This window comes from Pimephales promelas, chromosome 24, assembly GCF_988280905.1.
Source record: "Pimephales promelas chromosome 24, fPimPro1.hap1.1, whole genome shotgun sequence".
Classification (NCBI taxonomy): Eukaryota; Metazoa; Chordata; class Actinopteri; order Cypriniformes; family Leuciscidae; genus Pimephales; species Pimephales promelas.
This window is the reverse complement of record NC_142792.1, coordinates 10,870,003-10,891,614: the sequence shown is the minus strand read 5'-3', so window position 1 is coordinate 10,891,614 and position 21,612 is coordinate 10,870,003. Positions and strand designations below refer to the sequence as shown.

The 21,612-nt window shown below is 37.3% G+C and overlaps 1 protein-coding gene across 13 annotated transcripts in view; it reads right to left on the bottom strand.

The window, feature by feature from the left end:
- Nucleotides 1–21,612, bottom strand: part of magi2a (membrane associated guanylate kinase, WW and PDZ domain containing 2a) — a 197,158-nt gene that overhangs the window by 73,529 nt on the left and 102,017 nt on the right. For all 13 annotated transcript variants that reach the window (XM_089127201.1, XM_089127205.1, XM_089127202.1 and 10 more), the window contains exons 3-6: nucleotides 13,750–13,869; nucleotides 8,181–8,396; nucleotides 5,547–5,751; nucleotides 1,479–1,558 (exon numbers count right to left, since the gene is read on the bottom strand). In XM_089127201.1, the coding sequence (XP_088983327.1) occupies nucleotides 1,479–1,558; nucleotides 5,547–5,751; nucleotides 8,181–8,396; nucleotides 13,750–13,869 (621 nt within the window). The remainder of the gene's footprint in view (nucleotides 1–1,478; nucleotides 1,559–5,546; nucleotides 5,752–8,180; nucleotides 8,397–13,749; nucleotides 13,870–21,612) is intronic.

Sequence of the window (21,612 nt, the reverse complement as noted above, 5' to 3'; positions counted from 1 at the left end):
CAACCATGTAAACATTCACCTCGCTATTTTGTCATTTCAGAGACAAATACGTGCAATGTTTGCTGTGTATAAAACATTCTGTCAGGGTTCTGTCACTTCTGAATATACAGCAATCATTTTTTTTCTTCCGCCTTATCTAAAGTTTATAGCTTATAGCTTTATAGCTTTCGAAACTTGGGTATCAAAATGATCCAAGAATTTTCCAGTAGTATATATGACTTGAGATGGCATCTGATTTCCAACTATGAAACTCGTAGTTATGATAATTCCAATAGCACGTGAAGGCAGCATTAACCTAAAGGCTGCGTCTGAAAGCTTAGGTAGTGACTTGTTGCCTCGCGGCCCTAGCAGACAATGACCTCACGAAACTGATATCAGACAGACTTCTGAGGCAGTGTAATGGTTTACTGAAAATAGCGCAAGTTTTGGTGATAACTAAGCAAATAGTTAATTACTACAATAGTAATTTCTTGCTAGAAATGACATCAAAGAGGAAAGCATTGGTCAAAAACACACAAACTGACCAACAACAACCACAACTTTCAGATGCCATCTTTGTTTTTTAGCTCTACTGTCACAGAAGTAAAAAGTACAGGATTGTGGGATATCAAAGGCTGCCTTCAAAAATCTATCAGATGTAGGAATCTCAGGAGACAGGAAGTGAAGCTAACATTACATTTGGATGTGCCTTGATGGCTTCTTACCTTGGAACGCATCATCCCGAAGGCAGCATTTTTAAGCTTTAAGTCTCTATAAAAAAAGGTAGCCAACCAAGAGCAGGGTTCTGTATACTTCAGCTCCAACCTTGCTCCAACACACCTGCTTGTTATTTTTAAGTAATCCTGAACACGTGTATTATCTGGTTCAGGTGTGTTTCATTAGGGTTGGCGCTAAACTGCAAGATGGTATCAATATTGGCTACTTCTGCTTCACAATATTCTTGTCTTTTTCTTTACAGGATTATTTAACTTGTTTTATTGTCTGCCAAACACAATTGTTCAGTTGCTTTGAAAACCAATAGCACTTATCTCCTCAAAAAGCTGCATGATTTTATCATCATAGAAGTGATGCTTGACGTATGAATGAAGTAAACGAAAGAAACATACTGACATATTCTAAACTGTAGTAACAGATAATCCCTCTGAACTGTGCATAAATACATCAAGTTATAAAAAAAGATCTTTGGCTGTTGCATTGCTTGGCAATCATAAACCGCCTGCAGATAGACTAATGAACTTGATGGAAGAATTTGAGGAACATCTTTTATCAGATCAGACTTTTATGAAATCAACAACCCATTTCTGCTTCACACCTTATTTAATAACACTTCATAACTGTGGTCAAATTACTAAAACAGCCTCTTGTGTCTAGTTGCTTTATTTCAGTAGATTTAAACATTTGTCTTTAGCTTGCACCATGTGGAGACTAAAGCAAACAGAGTCATAATGTATAGAAAGAAATGAAAGACAAACACTAACCGTTCTCTTTGCATTCTTCAGGGGGCTTCGCTTTCTTCGCAAGCCGGGGGTCCAACCAGGACGTCGTCTTCGTATTGTGGCTGGAGAGGAGAGAAATGGAGCAGAAAGGGAAAGGGATGAAGAGAAAGAGAGGGAGAAGAGAGTTCTGCAAGCTGCTACTGTAAATCATCACACTGAGGAGACGAGAGAGACTGAAATGAAGTCTCAGGAGACCTCATCTCTAAACGATGGTGAGAAAAAAGTTTAGCTTAACAAAACGGCAATCGATACTTTTAATTAGCTGTAAGCTTCTCATTAGCACGGCAAGAACGAGAGGAGGAGGAGAGAGATGTCGAGGAAGATGCGACTAACTTACTGTATGAGGGAGGAGAACTGAACATGAGCAGAGATTTCATTAAACAGTTTAGTACACAGTTTCAGGAATCAAATTGAAAAAATTGGCAAAACTGGCAGATTTTGGTGTCACATGCTAACCAACAGCTAATTGCCTTTGCAATGAATCTTAGCCTAAAACAAAGTTCCGACAGTATCTGAAATGTTGAGTCATAGTCCTGCGGCGTGACTGCTCTATGACGGTCATCTAAGAAGAACCAATATGACTGCGGCAACTGATGACGCAAATGTGGGAGACATTCTAATTAAAATGTTTATATTTTCTCTATATCTTCTTTATTTCATTCAACATTAGATGTTCACACTACATCTTGTTAATTAGCCAATTACACTAATTAATGTTACAGTTTCATTGAGTTGGCTGTGAAGTATAAGCAGTCCACATATTCCCTCTTTTACCCAACCATGACAGCAGACTTATACACAATTTATTTGTATTTTTGGCAAAACATGGGAAAGTTTGTTTTTTATTTTCATTGGTCAAAGTGGAAGCTAGATTTTGATACATTTTTTTTATGTACAAAAAAAAAAGAATGGAATCGGAAGATGTTGCAGGTCAGGTTAGAACCCGCATTTCTTGCATAAGCTCAACTCAAGCCGCTTTTCCACCGTCGGGCCGAACGGTTCTAAGAACGTTAAGGAACGCTTATGTTTCCACTTGAGCCTGGTACAACACGTGTTACGACCTGTGTTTATGTAGATTGTTTTCTCTATTGCTCTTTGTTCCTCTTCTCTCTTTTTGTTTTGTTTGTCAGATTTCTAATAGGTTGCAATGATGGGATGTACGAATGCCATTGGTTGTCCAGTCGGGGCGTGGTCTTTATAAGGGCGCTGCTGGCACTCCTCGAGGAGCTCATTGTTGGTTCGGTTGTATTCGGGTTGAGAGCTCTGGAATCACTCCTCCGGCCGATGATCAAATTTAGTGATGTCAGATTTGATTAAGTGCATCCATGGTGTAACATCTGAACCTATCTTCTGTATGTCTAACAACACATCCTTTTAATTCTCTCCTTTTTTCTTTTTATATTTGTTCTGTTTTTTTTATGTATTTTTATTTTGGCCTTTGGGACACCCTGGAGAGATGCTCTTTATTTCACTTGTTATTTCTGAAATAAATGTATTATCTTTTCTGCTTAATTTTGTGTAATTTGTTTGATTATCGACCGGAGTGATACATTGCTGGAATTCCATACCACAACCCAACATTATGTATTACGCCTCTTAAAGGTTTTCCGATTTCGCCTAGATTTGGGGCGTAATACATGGGACAATTACAAACTGTTCTCAGCTTAAAATTCTCAGCATGGTTGGCTAACTATACCGAACCCTATTGGTAGAATGCGTACAGTGACGTCTCCACTCAGGATTGGTCACTTGTGTGTTGCTTGGATACTGGCTTCACTGTATAGCTCACTAATCGTGCTATTTGAGCGACGTAAACACAAATTAATAATACAATTTAAATAAATGTCTGATCATACTCCAACTTGGCATGATGCTTAACAGCAACGCTAAAAAATGCTTCCCATTCTTATATTGTATTAGAAATGTATGAAATACTGACAAATTTAGCAAGAAGCATTTTTGTTCATGCATACTATGCATTTACTCAACTCAATTCAAAAACTCAACTCAAAAAAATTTACTAACTAAAAAACTCAACTCAAAAACTCAACTCTCAACTCAACTCAAAGAAACTCAACTCTACTCAAAAAACTCAACTCAGCTCAACTCAAAAAAACTCGACTCAACTGAAAAACTCAACTCAACACAGCTCAAAAACTCAACTCAACTCAAAAAACTCATCTCAACTCAAAACTCAACTCAGCTCAACTCAAAAACTCAACTCAAAAAACTCAACTCAACTCAAAACTCAACTCAGCTCAACTCAAAACTCAACTCAGCTCAACTCAAAAACTCAACTCGACTCAAAACTCAACTCAGCTCAACTCAAAAACTCAACTCAAAAAACTCGACTCAACTCAAAAACTCGACTCAACTCAAAAACTCAACTCAACTCAAAAAAGACAACAACTCAAAAACTCAACTCAGCTCAACTCAAAAACTCAACTCATAAACTCAACTCAACTAAAAAAAACTCAACTCAACTCAGCCTTTATTTATAGAGCACATTTAAAAAAACAACAGGAGTTGAACCTTTACTTTTTTAATTTGCTTTACAGTACACATTCAATCACAATATAACATTCTATAAATACCAATAAATACGATACAAAAACTTAAAATCATATATCTATATTTGAAAATGTATTCAAAAGGAAAGAAGAAAAATGTGTTTTCAAAGATTTAAAAAAAACGTCAGGGCATACAATAGCAAAATTCCTCCCTGAGAATTTGTTTGCACTCCTACTCGTGTGATATTGCTCATATATTTATACACTTCACTTGCTTTTCTATATATTTGATTTTTGTCTCTTGTTGATAGCTAGTGTGCGTGTTCAATTTTCAAACTGTGACTGTACAGTACTTCTTTTCCACAGGGATAGTACTTATTTTCTGTTGTATCGTTCATGACAGAAGCTAAATATGACTGAATCTGAATGACGCGAGAGCAGTCTGTCACTGCTTCATGTAACACGACACAGCACAACACAACATCCACACTCACACACACAGTTTGAACTGGCCCACACAGTGTGACTATTGGGGATTTAATGGAGTTGTCAAGCAGCCAATGGCGCCTTGTTTTTCTCGATCTCCCTCACAGACGGAGCGGCTTTAATTCTCAAACTGTAGACACTTCTCCATATGTCTATCTCTCACCACGCACACGCACACACTCATGCTGGACCATATTAATCATGACAAAATGTCTCTGTAAATGCATTCAGTCACATTCAAACTCCCAAAGCAACCGAACATAAGCTGTGGAAATGCACTGTGCCAATAGATTGTCCTTTGATACGCTTTTAGATAAAAATTAATTTTCTTTTCTATAAGGGGGGAATGAAACAGTAAGAGAAACCAGGGATGAAGACACACAAGGGCAGAAGTGAAGTGTGGAGTGTCATAGACAGCGAGCACATCAAAGGTGCACCATCTTTTTGCCCCAGGCTGCAACTTCTCTGGCCTTGGCAGATTGCCGTCAGTCGAGTCCCTTCACCGAGACAAGCGAGTCTACCTATCTGCCACGGATCTCAGAGCTGTTTCTACTGCTACTGTAGACAACAAAAAGTTTCTCTAGGAGGAATGCACTAAGCTTTGAGACATGGTGAGTTATCCTGCTGGAAATAGCCCTCAGAAGAGAGACACAATGGTCATAACTGGATGGACATGGCCAACAACAATACTCTGGTAGGCTATTTAAGGGGCACAGAAAATATCCCTCACACCATTAGACCACCAGCAGTAGCCTTAACCTTTGAGACAAGACAGGATGGATCCATGTTTTCGTGTTGTTTACACTCAATTCTGATCCTAACATCTGAATGACGCAGCAGAAATCGTTCTCTGTAAACCCTAGAAATGATTGTGCATGAAAATACCAGTAGATCAGCAGCTTCTGAAACACCCATCCCGTCTGGCACCAACAACCATGCCATTTTTAAAGTTACTTAAATCACCTTTCTGCATGTAAATTTTTTTTTTTCTGAACGCACCTTTAAAATACATATATATATATATATATATACACAGATGGATAGAGATACTCACTCAATGAAGTACACTTCTCCTTTTTCAGTGTAAGCCATCTCCCAGTTATCTGGCAGCGGACCCAGCTCGTCATTCTCATCCAGTTTGGGAGGCGATTTTGGTGGTTCTGTCTCTTCTTTAGGGGCATCTGTGGAAGTCTCAGAGGGGCATGTGGTGGGCATCTCTCCTGAGGCGTCTGTACTCTTGTCTTCATGTTCACTGGACTCTAAAAAATGCAAGAAAACTAGAAAAATAGCTTTTGACAGAAGAAAAATACAGCAAAATTGTTTAAACTAAATCTATAACCCTTTTAACAACTGCAGACCTACATCTCTGATTCACACAGCTTTATCAATCCAGAAAAGAACCAGACAATAGAAGCGGATAAACATGATGAATAGTGAACTGAATTCAACAGAATAATCACCATGAACAGCTACGCTTATAAAAAGAAAACCTGTCAAATTTACAAGAATCCAATGTGTTGGGAGACGTCTCCAACTTTTAACAGTGCGGCTGGTGCAACTCTGAGTCCAAGACTACAGAGAAAACCAGTGAATGTGAGTGAGACAGACAGAGAAAATATTTATAAGAGAGAGAGAGAGAGAGAGAGAGAGAGAGAGAGAGAGAGAGAGAGAGAGAGAGAGATAGAGATGTAACTGAGATTTGAGTTTGAGAGTTTCTGAGCGAATTGAAAAGCAGGTCACTATAAGAGGATCATGTTAGAAAGTGAAAAACAGAAGACTGTAAGAAAAAGAAGAACAGTCAGAGTTGGAGTTAGTCGGACTAAGACGGTGAAATAAGAGTGGGGTGATTAAAATGGAGGCTGTGGTGATAAAGCAAGAGAGAGAGAAAGAAAGAGAGAACTGAACGTGTCCTAGTTTGAGTTATGGAGGTTGGAGGTCCCAAAGGAGAGGCGCAAAAGACAGATCGAGGGGAAGAGAGAGGGAGAGACGAAAGAAAAAGACACTGAATCCCATAACATTCACCAGTACTGATGTATTAATCAACTGAGAAATGAGAGGACAGCTTCACTCAATCACAGATAAACACACACACACACACACACACACACAACCTTGTGAGCTTTCTATCCAGACATCATTTCAAAGGCATCAAGGAGTAGTCTTTTGTCACGCTTGGTGAATGGATTACGAATAATTTCCAGTCATTTAATAACTATAGTCTATATATTTGTTTCATACACTGTAAATCCTGAAAAAAGTACTTACATCTAAGATAAAAAGAAAATATCTTATAGTAACCTCATGCGTCTCTTCAGAGATTTCATCAAAGTCTCAAATTGTGCTCGGATACCAAACATGCAAAAGTCTCTGAAAAGAGATTTCAATGCCAAATTATCTGAGCTATTCATTTTAATACTATACATCTATTACAGTATATACTCTGACTTGCTGTCAAAAATGGTCTTATTGGGATCCCCAAAGATTTAAAAAATATCTTTGAAGACAAACTTCACTGAATCACCCAGAACTACATTAAAGTCAACATTAAACACATTTCACAAACTATTTTATGTCCTTAACGTGATACATTTCTGAGTGAAACAATATATTAAACATTAAATAAATTGGTTGGGAATTAAGTTAGGCTACTTGACTAGGACATGGAGGCCGAAGGGTTAGTTCACCCAAAAATGAACATTGTCATTATTTGCTCGCCCTTATGTTTTCATGTTTTTTCCAAACCCATAAGACTTTGGTTCATCTTCTAAACAAAAACATTTAAGCCTAAGGCGTTTTAAACCTTATTTTGAGGCAAAGTCATCAAACTTTTTCAGCGATTTTTATCATATTTTATTTCTGTTTCTATACAAGAAGTTTTTATGTCCCGTTGTTATGTGGACTTGATGCGGGACAGAAATCTTTCTGGTTTTATTAAAAAAAATATCTTCACTTGTGTTTTGAGAAAAAAAAAATATGTCTGACGGGTTTGGATAAGTATTTTTTTATAGTCTATGGTTGGACGACATAGGTTGAGTAAAGGATAACATTAATAACAGATTAAAAAAAGATAAATTATATAAAAAAAGAGTGAAAGATTTTTCTCTTTCAAATAGCATGAATCATGCACAATAAGGCCAAGAACTTTTATTAAGAAAGTATTAAGAAAGTAAATGGGGCCATGTTGAATTTAAGTGCACTGAGCTATTAAAGCGCTCAGAAAAATACATTTTTTTTGTATTAGAAAAACTAGAAAAACAAAACGTTTTTTATATGACTGGATATGAACAAACTCTAACTGTGTTAGATTCTAAATCACCATGTCATGTAGGTGTATTAGAGCCAGAACAAAACAAAAGTTTTTTTTTCTCAGTACATCCACACTCGATGCATGTTTCCACCCCACAGAGCTGCTCCTATGGAGCGAAAAACAGGCAATGTGTGATAACATGCCGGCACGACAGTTGCTAGGCTATTGCCCTGACAACAGTGAATGCTATGAGGTAATTTAGAGTGGAGGTGGTTGCTATGATACATGATGCACCTAGTGGCCTCACGATAATCATCTCTACGCTAGTAACCCTGATCTGAGGTCACAGCAGTAACTGAATTTACTACACCGGTGAGCCCGTCCATGACAAGATGGCATGAAAGATCTCTCTTCTTCTTAAATTGATTAAGAGCTCTTCACCTGGGGTGATGGCCACTCCATTGCCGTTAATGACGGGCCTCTCCTCCTCTTCCTCCTCAGGTGGCTCGATGCCAGCCTTCTCCATGTTGCTGACGGACTTGTTGCGTCTGCGTTTGCCCTGTGATCTGGGTGTGGCGCCTGGCAACAGTTGCTCAGCTACATTCAGCAGCAGCGGGCTGGGCTCTGCCGGGGGCTTCGGGGTGCCGTAAAAGTTATCTGCAATCGAACCGACATTTGGTGTATAATTGACATTTCAAAGTTTATAATGTAAGCTCTGTCACCATGATGTTATGTATCTATGTATCTATGAATCTGTGTATCTTTGCATCTGTCGGTCCGTCCATAAATACAAAGATCAAAAGAATAGCATTATCAATAAATTTAGAATTACCATGAAAAACTTAACGTGTTTTAAAGTTTAAATACAATTTGATTAAATAATACAAAATAAAATAACTGCGAAAGTGAACATTAAAGCAAACTTTGGAATCAAAGAAACAAATAGTCAAAGGGTAGTTCACCCAAAAATGAAAATGACCTCATGATTTAAGCACCTTCAAGCCATCCTATGTGTATATGACATTCTTCTTTCAGACGAACACAATATTATAGTTATATTGAAAAATATCCTGGCTCTTTCAACCTTACAATCGGAGGGAATGGCCATCATGATTTAGCCTGGTAATACATGAGTCTGGAGTGGCATCATTGAAAAGTGTTTTCTTTATCGCGAGGGGGGCGCTTGTCTGAAGTATAAAATCATTGGTTACCCGTAAGCCAATCACATAACGTTTGGTTATGCGCCAGCTAAACCTGTAAACACATATATGATGCGAAAACGAAACCATCGAGCGAAATACCGGAGTGCACATGGCTGTGAACGACTATTGTAGATTATGTGAAGTAAATTTACACATACACGGCACAATCGGGGCCTCTAAACTAATATTTGACAGTAGAGAGAAACAGGAAAATATTTGCAGCCAACTCTGTCAAAGTTAGGATTAGTTCTGTTGAACACAGCTCTTTGTTCATCTCGAGTCTGTCGGAAATTCTGCAACTTAATTGCAATATTACAGCATGACATGGCAATATTTAAGAACTGGAAAAGAAAGGAGACACTGACCTGTCAATATGGTGGTAGTTCGAGCTTGACAGATAAAAGAGACCGAGATACTCCCTCTGTCAGGAGTACCACAACATCACCTCCATTCAAAATGTTTAACAAACACTCTTCTTGGTCGGGTTTCAGTTTGCAAATGCCGGGAATATTCTAGACAACAGAGCGAATTGCATCCCATGTCTCCATATCTGCGGTCGTTTTCGATTTCCCCAATCTTAAACTCGGCGCTTAGCATCTACGTCACGGCTCTCAGCCCGCCCTCCATTCGTTGATTGAACCGGCTGTTTTCAGGCCGGAGAAAAATGAAGAGACATGTTGCTGTCTCAGACTGAGTACACCAAGGGGGTAATACATCTGCCAGAAGTTGAAGCCTCGCGGGAGCCGCCATTGTAGCAGAACTTCACCTGCTGTTAGCAGCCCATTGACTCCCATTCATTTTGGCGTCACTTTAACAGCGAATAACTTTACATCTGAGGCGTCCAAAGACTTAATTTGTCTATTATTCATAACCACGGGACTTTCTGTCGCACAATAGAGACATTACCGTATAGACAGGAGGAGAAGCTTGCGGGCAATCTTTTACTGTCTATGAGGCAATCGGGGGGACATGGAGGCACAAAGTCAAGGTGGAAGGCCATAAACAGAGAGTCCATAAAAGCAACGGGACAAAATATTTCAACAACGTTTTTGAGGAATTAAGTGATTCAGATTTGTCTGGCACAGCTACTAGAAGATTTACAACTGTCAGACTGTCGTCACGCTCAGTTTATCAGACAGTAGGTGCAATAATCGAGCTTCAGTCTTCTCCATTGAAATCAATGGGGTCGCTGTGTCCATTTCTTTTACTGTCTATGGAGTACAGAAGCAAAATTAAATAGAGCGGAAGTACGAAGTCTGACGTAGTCAGGCTAGTCCTGGTTTTGAAGTCCAAAAAAGTGCATCCATCCATCATAAAAGTAAAAATAAGCCCTTCTGAAGCAAAGTGATGGATTTTTGCAAGAGTAAAATCCATATTTACAATTTTTTGAACTAAAATAACTAGCTTCCGGCAGACGGCCTATATGCAAGCCGACTTACGTCAAAAGAGTAACCTTGACCGACGCGATGTATGATGTACTGTAGGATCAGGTTTTGAAATGAACTTTTTTCACTCATTGGCAAATTTGCTAAATTTTTAGGTTATTGGTCATTCAAAACTTCTACCAGCCAAAAAAATAAATAAATAAATATAAATAAAAAAAATAAACCAGCTTAGGTTTATTAACCTAATATCAATGTCAATGTCATTGTCAATGTCACAAGCTTGGATTTAAAGATAGCCTAATTACTCTTATATCAAAATCCTCTGGCATATCTCTTTAAAAATTCTCGTTTTATTTATAGTTTATAGTTTATTTAGTTATATTTCATGCATTAGGTCAGAGGTCGCGTTCGGCCATCTGTCTGAAGCTAGTTATAGATAATAAAGTTTGAAATATGGATGGAGGCTTTTTGGGGGTTTTCAAAATCTCCAAAGAGAAATCTTGAAAGAGCCAGGATATTTTTTAATAAAACTCAGATTGTGTTCATCTGAAAGAAGAAAGTCATATACACCTGGGATGGCTTGAGGGTGAGTAAACCATTTGGTAATTCAAAATTTTAGGTGAACTAACCCATTAAGCTGATGTTAAGGGTAAATACTGTGTAAGCGTTAATTGAATTGTTTTTAATAATTCATTTTAATTAATAATTATTTAATAGGAACATGCCCCTGCTGCCAATATCCTAACCTAGCTTTATATACAAATATGTCTATGATATGAATCAATCAGTGTGTAATGTGTTTGTAATAACTGTTTTTTGCATTGCTCGATTTGTGAAAATCATGTCTCTGCAAATAAACCAATAAAACACAAAAGTCCGAAACCAGTACATCACACACAAAGTGTTTGTCAAACGGTCAGTGTGTGAGCGAGTGCTGTTTTATGTTTACAGACTCAGTAATAGTGCCATGGCTCCCCTGGGATGAACAGGCTCTTGAGGAGAGCAGGGCATCTGGTTGAGTGTGCCTTCAATTCTCCCTGGGTCACTACCTGACATGATGCTACAGCACACAACAGCTGTAACTCATAAAAATGGATTTAAAAAAAATTGCAATAGAATAAAGCATGAATGGATCACAGATGTAAGTGTTTCTTTGCAGCTAAGTTTATCAAGTCTGAAATACTTGATTCGGATTTATTTATTTAATTATTTTTGGACAACTAAACTAACCTTGAACTGTCCGACTTCTTATACATGACTGTGCTACTTTCACATCTCTTGTGTCTTCTTTAACATTAATATTTTAAATGCAATATTTCATGTCCATTTTGTATTGCTCGTTATTGTTGTGATAATGACTAGTTGACTGTAGTCTTAAATAAATATTTTGTATATAATTTTATAATAATAAAGTAATAAAAAAGAAGAAATATAAATGCATATTTCCTCTTTTCTTTTTGTTTATTTAATAAAAAATACAGCAAACAGTAGTATACTGTAAAATATTGTTACAATTTAAAATAACTGTTTTATATTTTAATTAGGGCTGTCAAACGATTAATCGCGATTAATCGCATCCAAAATAAAAGTTTGTGTTTGCATAATATATGTGGGTGCACTGTGTATAATTATTTTGTATATATATAAAAACACACACATGCATGTATATTTAAGAAAAAAATATTATTTATATATAAAATATTTATATATAATATAAATTATATATAAATCTATATACAGTATATATATATATGAAAATATTTCTTAAATATATACAAGCATGTGTGTGTATTTATATATATAAAGTAATTATACACAGTGCACCCACATATATTATGTAAACACAAACTTTTATTTTGGATGCGATTAATCGATTAAGCGATTAACCCTTGACACAGAACCAGACTCTGAAACATATTTTAATATACAGAACTATAATACGTTTGAAAGTTTGAACCACCGCATTTATCATTGTGTGAAATGATTTATATCATTTTTTACACAAATTTGTCCCAATAATATTTTCTCAAAAGTTAGTTAACTTGGTTGCAAAGAAGATAATCAGAGCGTGCTTGAAATAAACTATGAGCCATGTGATGTGTGAATATCACACAATATAAGTGCGAATGTATTTTTTTAATGTCAAATTATGCAAAAAACGTGTAAAATTTGTATGTATTTGTATACTTGTGTCAGTCAGGACATGATTTTATTTTTTTATTTAAACACTATTTAATATATTAGATTTTAAAACCCTTTGTAAACCATCCCATATTCCACGTATATACCTGAAGTTACATTATTAAAGCTGAGCTGAGTTACCGTGCCAGTCACAATCTTTTAAACATGCTGAAAATCTAAATCACCAAAAGAGCACTAAGGAAGATTTGATGAGAAAAAATAGAATGTAAGTGAAGAGTCGATGTTTTTCACAAATAGAGATTTTCTTCTGTCCTTTTCAGTCAATAGTTCACAGCCAACTCAGAGATAAAAGTGTCAATGGACTAAAGGAGAGAGAGGGAAATTGATATTTATTCAAGGGATGGAGTTGTTGGAATTTTGAAGAGAAGAAAGGCTAAGCTCACAAGACCCCAGATAATCAGATTCCCTTTAGGGTATTTTTATGTTTCTGCCAATCAGATACTTTCTCAAGGTCTGTCCTCTTTTATTCACAGAGGGTCTCAAAAATCAGAATATCGCCAAACAAATTTTTAATAAAGCAGCATTGCCATCCCATAAGCTTATGAAAATAAATTGTCCCTTCCAGGGGAAAATGTCATATAATAGAAATGGAAATAGAAGTTGTAGCCACTGGGGACGCCACTGTGGCTCATTATTAATTGTAATAAATGACATGCGCATAAACAAAACGCTCTGATGAGCTTCATGTTTGCTAGCAATCAGCAGCAGATCCCCTTTGTCTTGGAGCGAGAGCGCGTCAAACACTTCTAGGGGGTTATAGTAGCCAATCATTATGAAGTTTATGATGTTTTCTTTTGTTCTCTGACAGAATTATTCAGGCAAATACCTTGGTTGAGGCAAAGTCACATCTAGGAAAGTGTGTTTCCTTTGCAAGTTTTTAATTCAACATCTGTTAGTCCAACAAATGTTACATGGATACACTACTGATATTTTGATCCCAGATACGGTAAAGTTTCCTCCTACAATGAAAACCTATGGACTTTTTTAGCTGACTGTATTGCTCACCGCTTAGAGAAGTAATAGCAAACTTCAACTCAAGAATCTCCATGATTTGAGGTATCACTCATGTCCGTAGCACATTGAGTTATCCACCAAAATTTAATACTTGGCTAGCAGTTGGTTAGTTAGGTTAGGGCTTGCTCAAATCCCTAATCCCAGCAATGAGATATTAGGAAAAAAAACTATAACTTGATATATGATTGTGCAACTCAGCCAACTTACCTTCATAAGTTCCACTTTCCAGCAAAGCTCCACTTTTCTCCAATTCCACAAACCGCTCAACGGTCACAAAGTTGTAGTCTACTCCGGGAACCTCTCCTTCTCTAGGCTCCCTGGTTGTACCTACAGAGAAAAGAGAGAGGCGGGAGTTAGTTCAGGTCAGCGAGCCCCCTAAGGGTTTGAGCCATGGGTTTAATCAGCAGCTAGAAAGCTCATCCAACAACAACAAAAAGAGAAGGTTTTTATAGCAAAGCTCAACATGAGCCAAACAGAACAGGTGCCCGGGTAACTGGTTCACTTAGTTTTTACAAAGTGCCACATATGCTGTCTGACAGTCTGTCAGAGATGCAAAAAGACAACAGGGAAGAAAGAAAAACAAAATATGAGGCTTTTGAGGTTCTAAGGTGAAAATGATGATGCAACCTTGTCCATTCAAAAGAAAACGTACAGTACAAGCCTTGAAAAATGTAGCTTTTCTAAAAAAAATAAAGAATTCAACATTGTGCATCATTATTTTGTTGAAAAAAGACATTTATAATGTTACAAAAGAATTTTATTTCAAATTAATGTTGTTCAGTGACCTTTTTTATTCTTCAAACATTCTGAAAAAAAAAAAAGTGTCACAGTTTCCTCAAGGAAATGGATATTTCTCACGCAGCACCACCAAAGCATTGTTTGGCAGCCATTTAACCCTTGTTTTTGGAGAATTCTAGAAGTCTATAATTCCTTGTGAATGCTGCAAATAGCTTAAACTAGCCCAGGGTTTCAGAGTCTAGCTCCACCCTACCCCAACACACCTGCCTAGAAGTTTACAGCACTCCAAAAGACCTTGATCACCTGGATAAGATGTATTTAATTTGGATTGGAGCTAAATTTCTCAGAAAATGTAACCTCCAGGACAATAATTGGCAGAACCGACGCCAGGACACATGAACTGGGCAATGGGCATTTATAATTCTTGAGGAGATCATTGTTTCCTGCGGAAACTATGATCAAATGCATATCAGATCTGAGGGGACAATGCCCCCTTTTGCCCCCTTGAGGTGTCTGCCCTGATAACTGGCCACACCTAAACTAGCCTCAGATGTGTTACGTCTTAGCTAGCCTTCAAGCTGGTTGGTCTGATTTGCTACAATAGATTTGTGCTTGTTAGATACCAGTTGGCCACCAGCTAAAAAAAGTGTGTGGTGGTAAATGCTTTTTGCCCCTTTTCACGACCTTAAATGCTAACAATTTCCAAGCTACTGAAAAAGAAATGATCACATTTCACTCCTCACCGAGTTTACAATGAGAGCAGTTTAAAGTGTATGTACATGTAGCAAGGGGTTAAAATGCTAAACTGAAGTGTTAATGTATTCCTGCGTCCTGGATAGCAGAGCAGTAATTAGCCAGCGAGGAGCACCAGAGTTTGTGCTAATTGCTGCTAGCTGAGAAAGCACTGGGGTATTTCTAAACTCTGCATGTTAAGGCAGATCACTGCGGGAATTCCAACAGTAAACACCTGACTCCAGGGTCAATGAAATGAAATAAAATTCAGGATTGTGCAATATCATAATATTATATTGAATAAAAACACCTCATTAAAATAATCATAATTAAAAGCTTTTGATAGGAAAACCGCAAGTACAATTTTCCATATGCTTTATTAAAAGTTCAAGTATCTTAAATATCAAATAAATTTACCTTTTTATGACAAGGTAATGTTCAGGCTGTAAAATATCACATGGTGTGATTCCAAGTAAGAAAGTAAGATTTTTTTTTTTTTATGGTAAACCCATATCATTAGATATCATTACATTGATTTAATTACATTAAAACTTTTTGAAAATGATACAAAAGTTTTTCAAAAACTTATGAAACCAATCAGAAAACAGTACGATTCTAAGAACAGGCACTTGTCTTAAACTACATTCTTAAAGGGTTAGTTCACCCAAAAATGAAAAATCTGTTAGTAATTACTCACCCTCATGTTGTTCCAACCCCGTAAGACCTTCGTTCATCTTCGGAATACGAATCAAGATATTTTTGATGAAATCTGAGAGCTGATAAAATCTGGATCACTCCTCCATACTAGTCCATAGGCTTCTTGAGGAATTGAAACTTGCCGGCCTCGAAAAGTTATTAAAGACATCGTTAAAATAGTCCAAATGACTACAGTGGCTCAATAACTTTATCAAACGACGAGATCACTTTTTGTGCGCAAAAAGAAACATAAATAACGACTTTATTTCAACTATTAATTTCCTTCTCTTTGGGCCTCTAGTCAGTTAAACGTCACACGTAGGCTCACTATTGGCCGACGCTGGTCAGATGTGTGATGCGTGAGCAACAACAACAGATCGCCCAGAGAGAAGGAAATGAAGTTGAAATAAAGTCGTTATTTTGTTTTTGCGCACAAAAAGTGATCTCGTCGTTTGATAAACTTAAAATTGAGCCACTGAAGTCACATGGACTATTTTAACAATGTCTTTAATAACTTTTCGAGGCCGGCAAGTTTCAATCCCTCAAGAAGCCTATGGACTAACTTAGTATGGAGGAGTGATCCAGCTCTCAGAGTCAGATTTCATCAAAAATATCTTAATTCGAGTTCTGAAGATGAATGAAGGTCTTACGGGGTTGGAACAACATGAGGGTAAGTAAATACTGACATAGTTTTCATTTTTGGGCGAACTAACCCTTTAAAAGCTATTTTTGGACATATTGACCCTCCAAAACCTTATCAACTCAAATGACCTGCTCACTCACCCCTTCTTATAAACTGAACTTGGCTACCGCACAAACAATATTAGAAGCAAACGACAAAAAATGATCCTGTCCTGGTCCAAACACTGGCTGATGTGAAACGGTTGAACTCACATCCATTACCTGACCTAATAACTGCCGGTTCACGGCAATCAAAATTCAACTAAGCCAGTTTAAAAAAACACATCTGACGGCAGAGATTCACACTCCGCTGAGACGGTGGCATCAAAGGGCTGTGGAAAATACCAACCAGAGCCCTACACAGTCATCAAGTTGTGACCAGTGTTTGAAACTCACATCATCTCTCATCATCTATCAGTCAATAGCTACACAATGACAAGCCCCAGAGCATGGTGTCTTTCCAACCTGAAAGCCTATCATTCAGAGTTATGATGGGCATGCTAATGACAGTTCACAGGAAATAGGGGCAAATGGAATGTCTCCAGTCTCGCGACCTGTGTATACGCTTCAGAAGACTGTGCAAGACGGCATGGCTCATCACGACAACCAGAATATCTTACAATGCCGCCGACTACCCAAGCGTGTAATAACATAATGAAAAGAAAATGAATCCACTACAACCATTAAATCGCTTGCCAGCATCTTCTTAAAGCTCAATTTGTTGATAAATCATACTTTAAATGAGAAAAGCAAATTGCTGGAAGATGGATCGATCAGTGATTTCTTCTCGAGAGAGGCAGCTACTCTGGCAGAAAGGCTTTGTTGACAAGGTGCGCATCAATCTGTTTATCTTGAGCCGACACAAACTGTAGCTATAGATGCTAACTGAAAACACAACACTTCTCATCTGTCTTTCCAGAGAATTGCTGTCATCGTTGGTGACTGGCTGTGACTATCATGTCGCAAAGACACTTTTAAATAATACGTTTGACTGGAGAAGACCATGCTAAGTAGCCAAACACAGTGTCTCATTCATGGACCATGCGTATGTACAAATGTGTGTGATATCTGTGTACTGTACAAATGTTTTCATGAACTACTATTTTTTAGTACAACAAAAATGTAAAAACAACTGAACGCATACATCACATACTCTTGGTGGCCTTATAAAATATGTTTAGATGGAATTTTACACATAGGAGGGGCGATGGAGGTAGTGCCTCCTCAAAAAAAAAAAAAGAGAAAATAATCCATATTACAAAAATATATCAAAGCAAATGTGACATTAAAAAGTATATAAACCACTCGTTTTTCTGAAGTAACAGTGACACCAGCAGGTAACACTCTTGCCTCCCCTAAACCCATTTTAAATCATGCAGTGGGTTTGGTGGGGGTAATTGAGAAAGTCATGCGAGAGGAGGCAATACCTCCATTGTAGTAAAATTGGATATGATTGGTTATGATTGGATTTGATTGGTTAGTGTGATAAAACCTGCCTCTTGTTTTCGTGCATGTTCGCAAATCGGTCTGAATAAACAAAGTTATGGCTTTAATGGGAAGACTAATTACATACTAAGTAAACAACTCAGCCACTTAGATATCACCGCTTTATGTCAGATTAAAATCAAACATGAAAATTGCCTAAAAACACAACGGCTGTTGCAATGTGCTTAAGTAAGCAATAAACTTGAGAAACGAAAGGTACATCGGTGACCAATAAGTTGAAAATCAGTTCACAAATAAAATATATTGTTTAAATTGTTACTGCATTTTGGTTGTTATTTTTGGAATAGATGCGGACATTAATTCAAAAATTGAAAATAGAATAGTATGTGGTTCCTCTTTTTTGATGTAATGTAATGAACACCACTAATACAGTATATAGATATTTAATCTTAAATACAACCTTGCTAAACTTGTGTATGTAGTCGCTCACTTAGCTAAGGCTATTTATGTAAAAACTGTGCAAACTCACATTCACATCCACAGAAATATGTATTCACGCTTGAGTAAAAATGGTAGGAACCTCACCCATCTCTAAAGGGTGCATATTAGTACCTAAATGGTACATATTAGTACCTTTTTTTTCTAAAAGTGATCTATGCTAATTTCAAAGTGGACCTTTAATGCTGGACAGGTACAATTAGCTATGCTATCCAGTGGTTGCTTTTCGTGATAACAATACTTTCTAATGAGAGCATGCACAGAGGAATTGTGAACACAGAATGTAATTCATTTAGCACCAGTTTTGAGGTGTTACCTCCTAATACTGAAATTCTGGGTCATCTCATATTTGTTAACTCTAGCTGTGTGTTAATTGCTCTGTAATGAACAATTAATGCTGCTCTAGCTGCACTGTCATGCTAAGAGTTTGAGTTGATATCTGAATTCAGCCTTTGACATGACCCATGTCAAGGCTTTAACACACTTGCATCATGGAAGGAGGCTAGGTAGGAAACTCACTGTAAACATTGAGCCAGACAACTCAAAATGCCAAGGTACAATATTTTTCTCTAGCATGCGTTGGTGCTACCAAATTATTACATAAATTGCCTAGTAACGATTCACTCCATAGAGCATTGGGGAATGTAACAGACAGATAACAGACATATATCATGGGATTATACTTGGGGAAAAACAATGCAAAATCCTAATACACTTATTGTATTTATTTAATTGAGTTTATTTAACTTCTCTCTAGAGTGTTTTTAACCAATTTACATCTAATTCAACTACAGTCGGGAAGCGCTTTCCAGTTTACCAACCTCTAGAGGAAGAGAAAAAAGTGATCCTTTCCACAAGAGCAATTCTAGGCTGCAGCAATCTGCAAAAAGGCACACAGCTTTTCAGTGCGGCAGCTGGATAGTTATTTGTCCTCAGTATCGCCCACTTTGAAGTGGCACCATCTTCCTGTGTACAAAATGTACCTTTATACAGAATCTCCTGCTGAGAAGAAGGGGAGAGGAAAATACTATCTGGAAATAGTGTCTTTGCACATTTGCCCAAGCAAGGTAGAAAAACGAAGAGAGGCGTGAAGGATTTGGGCTTGCCGTTTCTTTGAAAATATGGCGTGTGGGATACGTTCTGGCATGAGTTTGCAGCCTTATCAGTGATGTAACATGAACAGTATGTGCTTTGTATAGGCTAAAAGTTCTTGATTTCCACTGCATGGACATGATAGCAAATTCCTTGGGTTATTATATTATATTATCCATAAAAAAATTGTGCTCCCCAAAAGGCTGTAATCTCAGTTAATGTTAAATGCGCTGCAAAAAAAATGCTCCTTTTGAAACAAGCTAAACTTACGGGGAAAATAATATAAGGTTAAACATTTCATTTTAGGCATTTCAGTCTAGTTTAAAGATCCAAGATAATCTAGATGGTACTAGAGGCTAAATATTTTTGAATTTTTTTTACCAAGGGTTTTCTGCTCAACCCATTTTATATAGAGGTGCACTTTAATACATAATAGTCTTAACACAGGCTTTTTGCAGTGTATTAAAAATTGGTCAATCTGTAATTTTCTGAATAAAGAATGTCTTGAAATAAGATTGCTTTTTAAGGTCCAACTATAACCATAACGTTTTTTAAGGTCCAACTATAACCATAAAAGTTAAAAAAATATTTGAAATCATTTTTTTCCCACTATGATATCTCTAAAATAAATTTCAATATACAATTTCTAAAAGAAATATCTCAAATTAAATATATTATATAACGTTTGCTTATCAACTAAATGTATTCAAATAGATGCGTAGATATGCTTCAAAGATTCATGGGCCAAGAAAACCAACAATGAGCATTCACTAAATGAAAAAAAAGTAAATCATTTACAATCGTATTGGGCCTATTATTGACCCTTGAGGCACACCGGTGGTTTTGTTTTTTTAATGAATCAAGTCAATACAAACACATCAGTTCATCTGAGCACTGTGCTTCAAAATGATTGACAGAATTCTGAAAGAAAAGTGAAGGATAAGATATGTATGAAATACTTTTTTTTTGCAATATAATTTTATCGCAAAACAGCTAAGACCTTAACTTCCTAAGTCATTTTCACAATTTTAATTCACAGAGAAAATAGAAAGCACATGAAATAACAAGAAGAAAAAAGAATTAAACTTGTGATGCCTGCATGAGCACCACAGCGCAATGTGCCGAAGCATGTGAGCTTACTGCTAGGCCACAGCTCCTGTGTGGAAAAGTAATTTAACAATATGAAAATGGAACTAGGTTGAATTGTGGGTTGGGGGGAAACAAACAATGTTTAATACAGACGAACATGTGCCGAGCATGTGTCGTGTTTCCATTTTAGAAAAGATGTGAGATGCTTAGCTAGAAATCCATCACTTCTAGTGTTTACTCTTGTCTTGTGCATGTGATTATCTTGCTCTGATCCAAACGGATTACTGTTACTGTGTTAGTACTAGGCACCAAGCCATGCGAGAACCCTGTACAGTCTTTGAGCGTGTTCTTCTGAAGTGCTGGTGTAGAATGGGGTTTGTGCAGCTTTCTGTGGCTGGGTGCTATGAATCATCTTGGCAACCAAACCGAGGTCAGGATGGAGCACTAACCAAACTCAAAGGATGCCTCCGGACACTTCCTAATGTCTACAATATGGACTCTGTCTCGTTTTCTTGAACTTGATTCTTAAGCCTCTCTGTCTGGTCTTGCTGGGAGATAAAAGATTATCGTCACTTGATCTAAGGACCAGGCACTGCGATGTGACAGACTCTAAAGAAAGACTTTAGGCAACTCCTGTCCTGGCTCTCAAAGTCATGGCACATACAGTCACCGTCCAAAAACATTAAGGAAAGGGTCCAAATCCTGACCATGCATGAAAACATCACTGCAAGTAATCCCTTGCAGAGAATGTGGCTTGTGATGAGAAAAGACGGTGACCTACTTCTTCTTCCTCCTGTTTATGAGACAATATGACAGCATTGCACTGGGATTCATCAGGGGAAATTACAGCTTGTTATTAATGCTTTGCAAAAGGAACTGGCAATTGCAATCCACAACCACCAACCCATTTAGTGTGGAAAAGCAGCATTCAGAAAAGCAGATTATGAGATATGGGATATAATGGACTGTGGTGGTCTGATGAAGTGGAACAGCCAGGGAGAAAATACTGGAGGTAGTGAGGAGAAGGCAATGGAGATGGTGGAGCAATGGAAAAGAAGCAGGAGACTGAGGAGGAGGCATTGAAGAAGAAGCCATTAT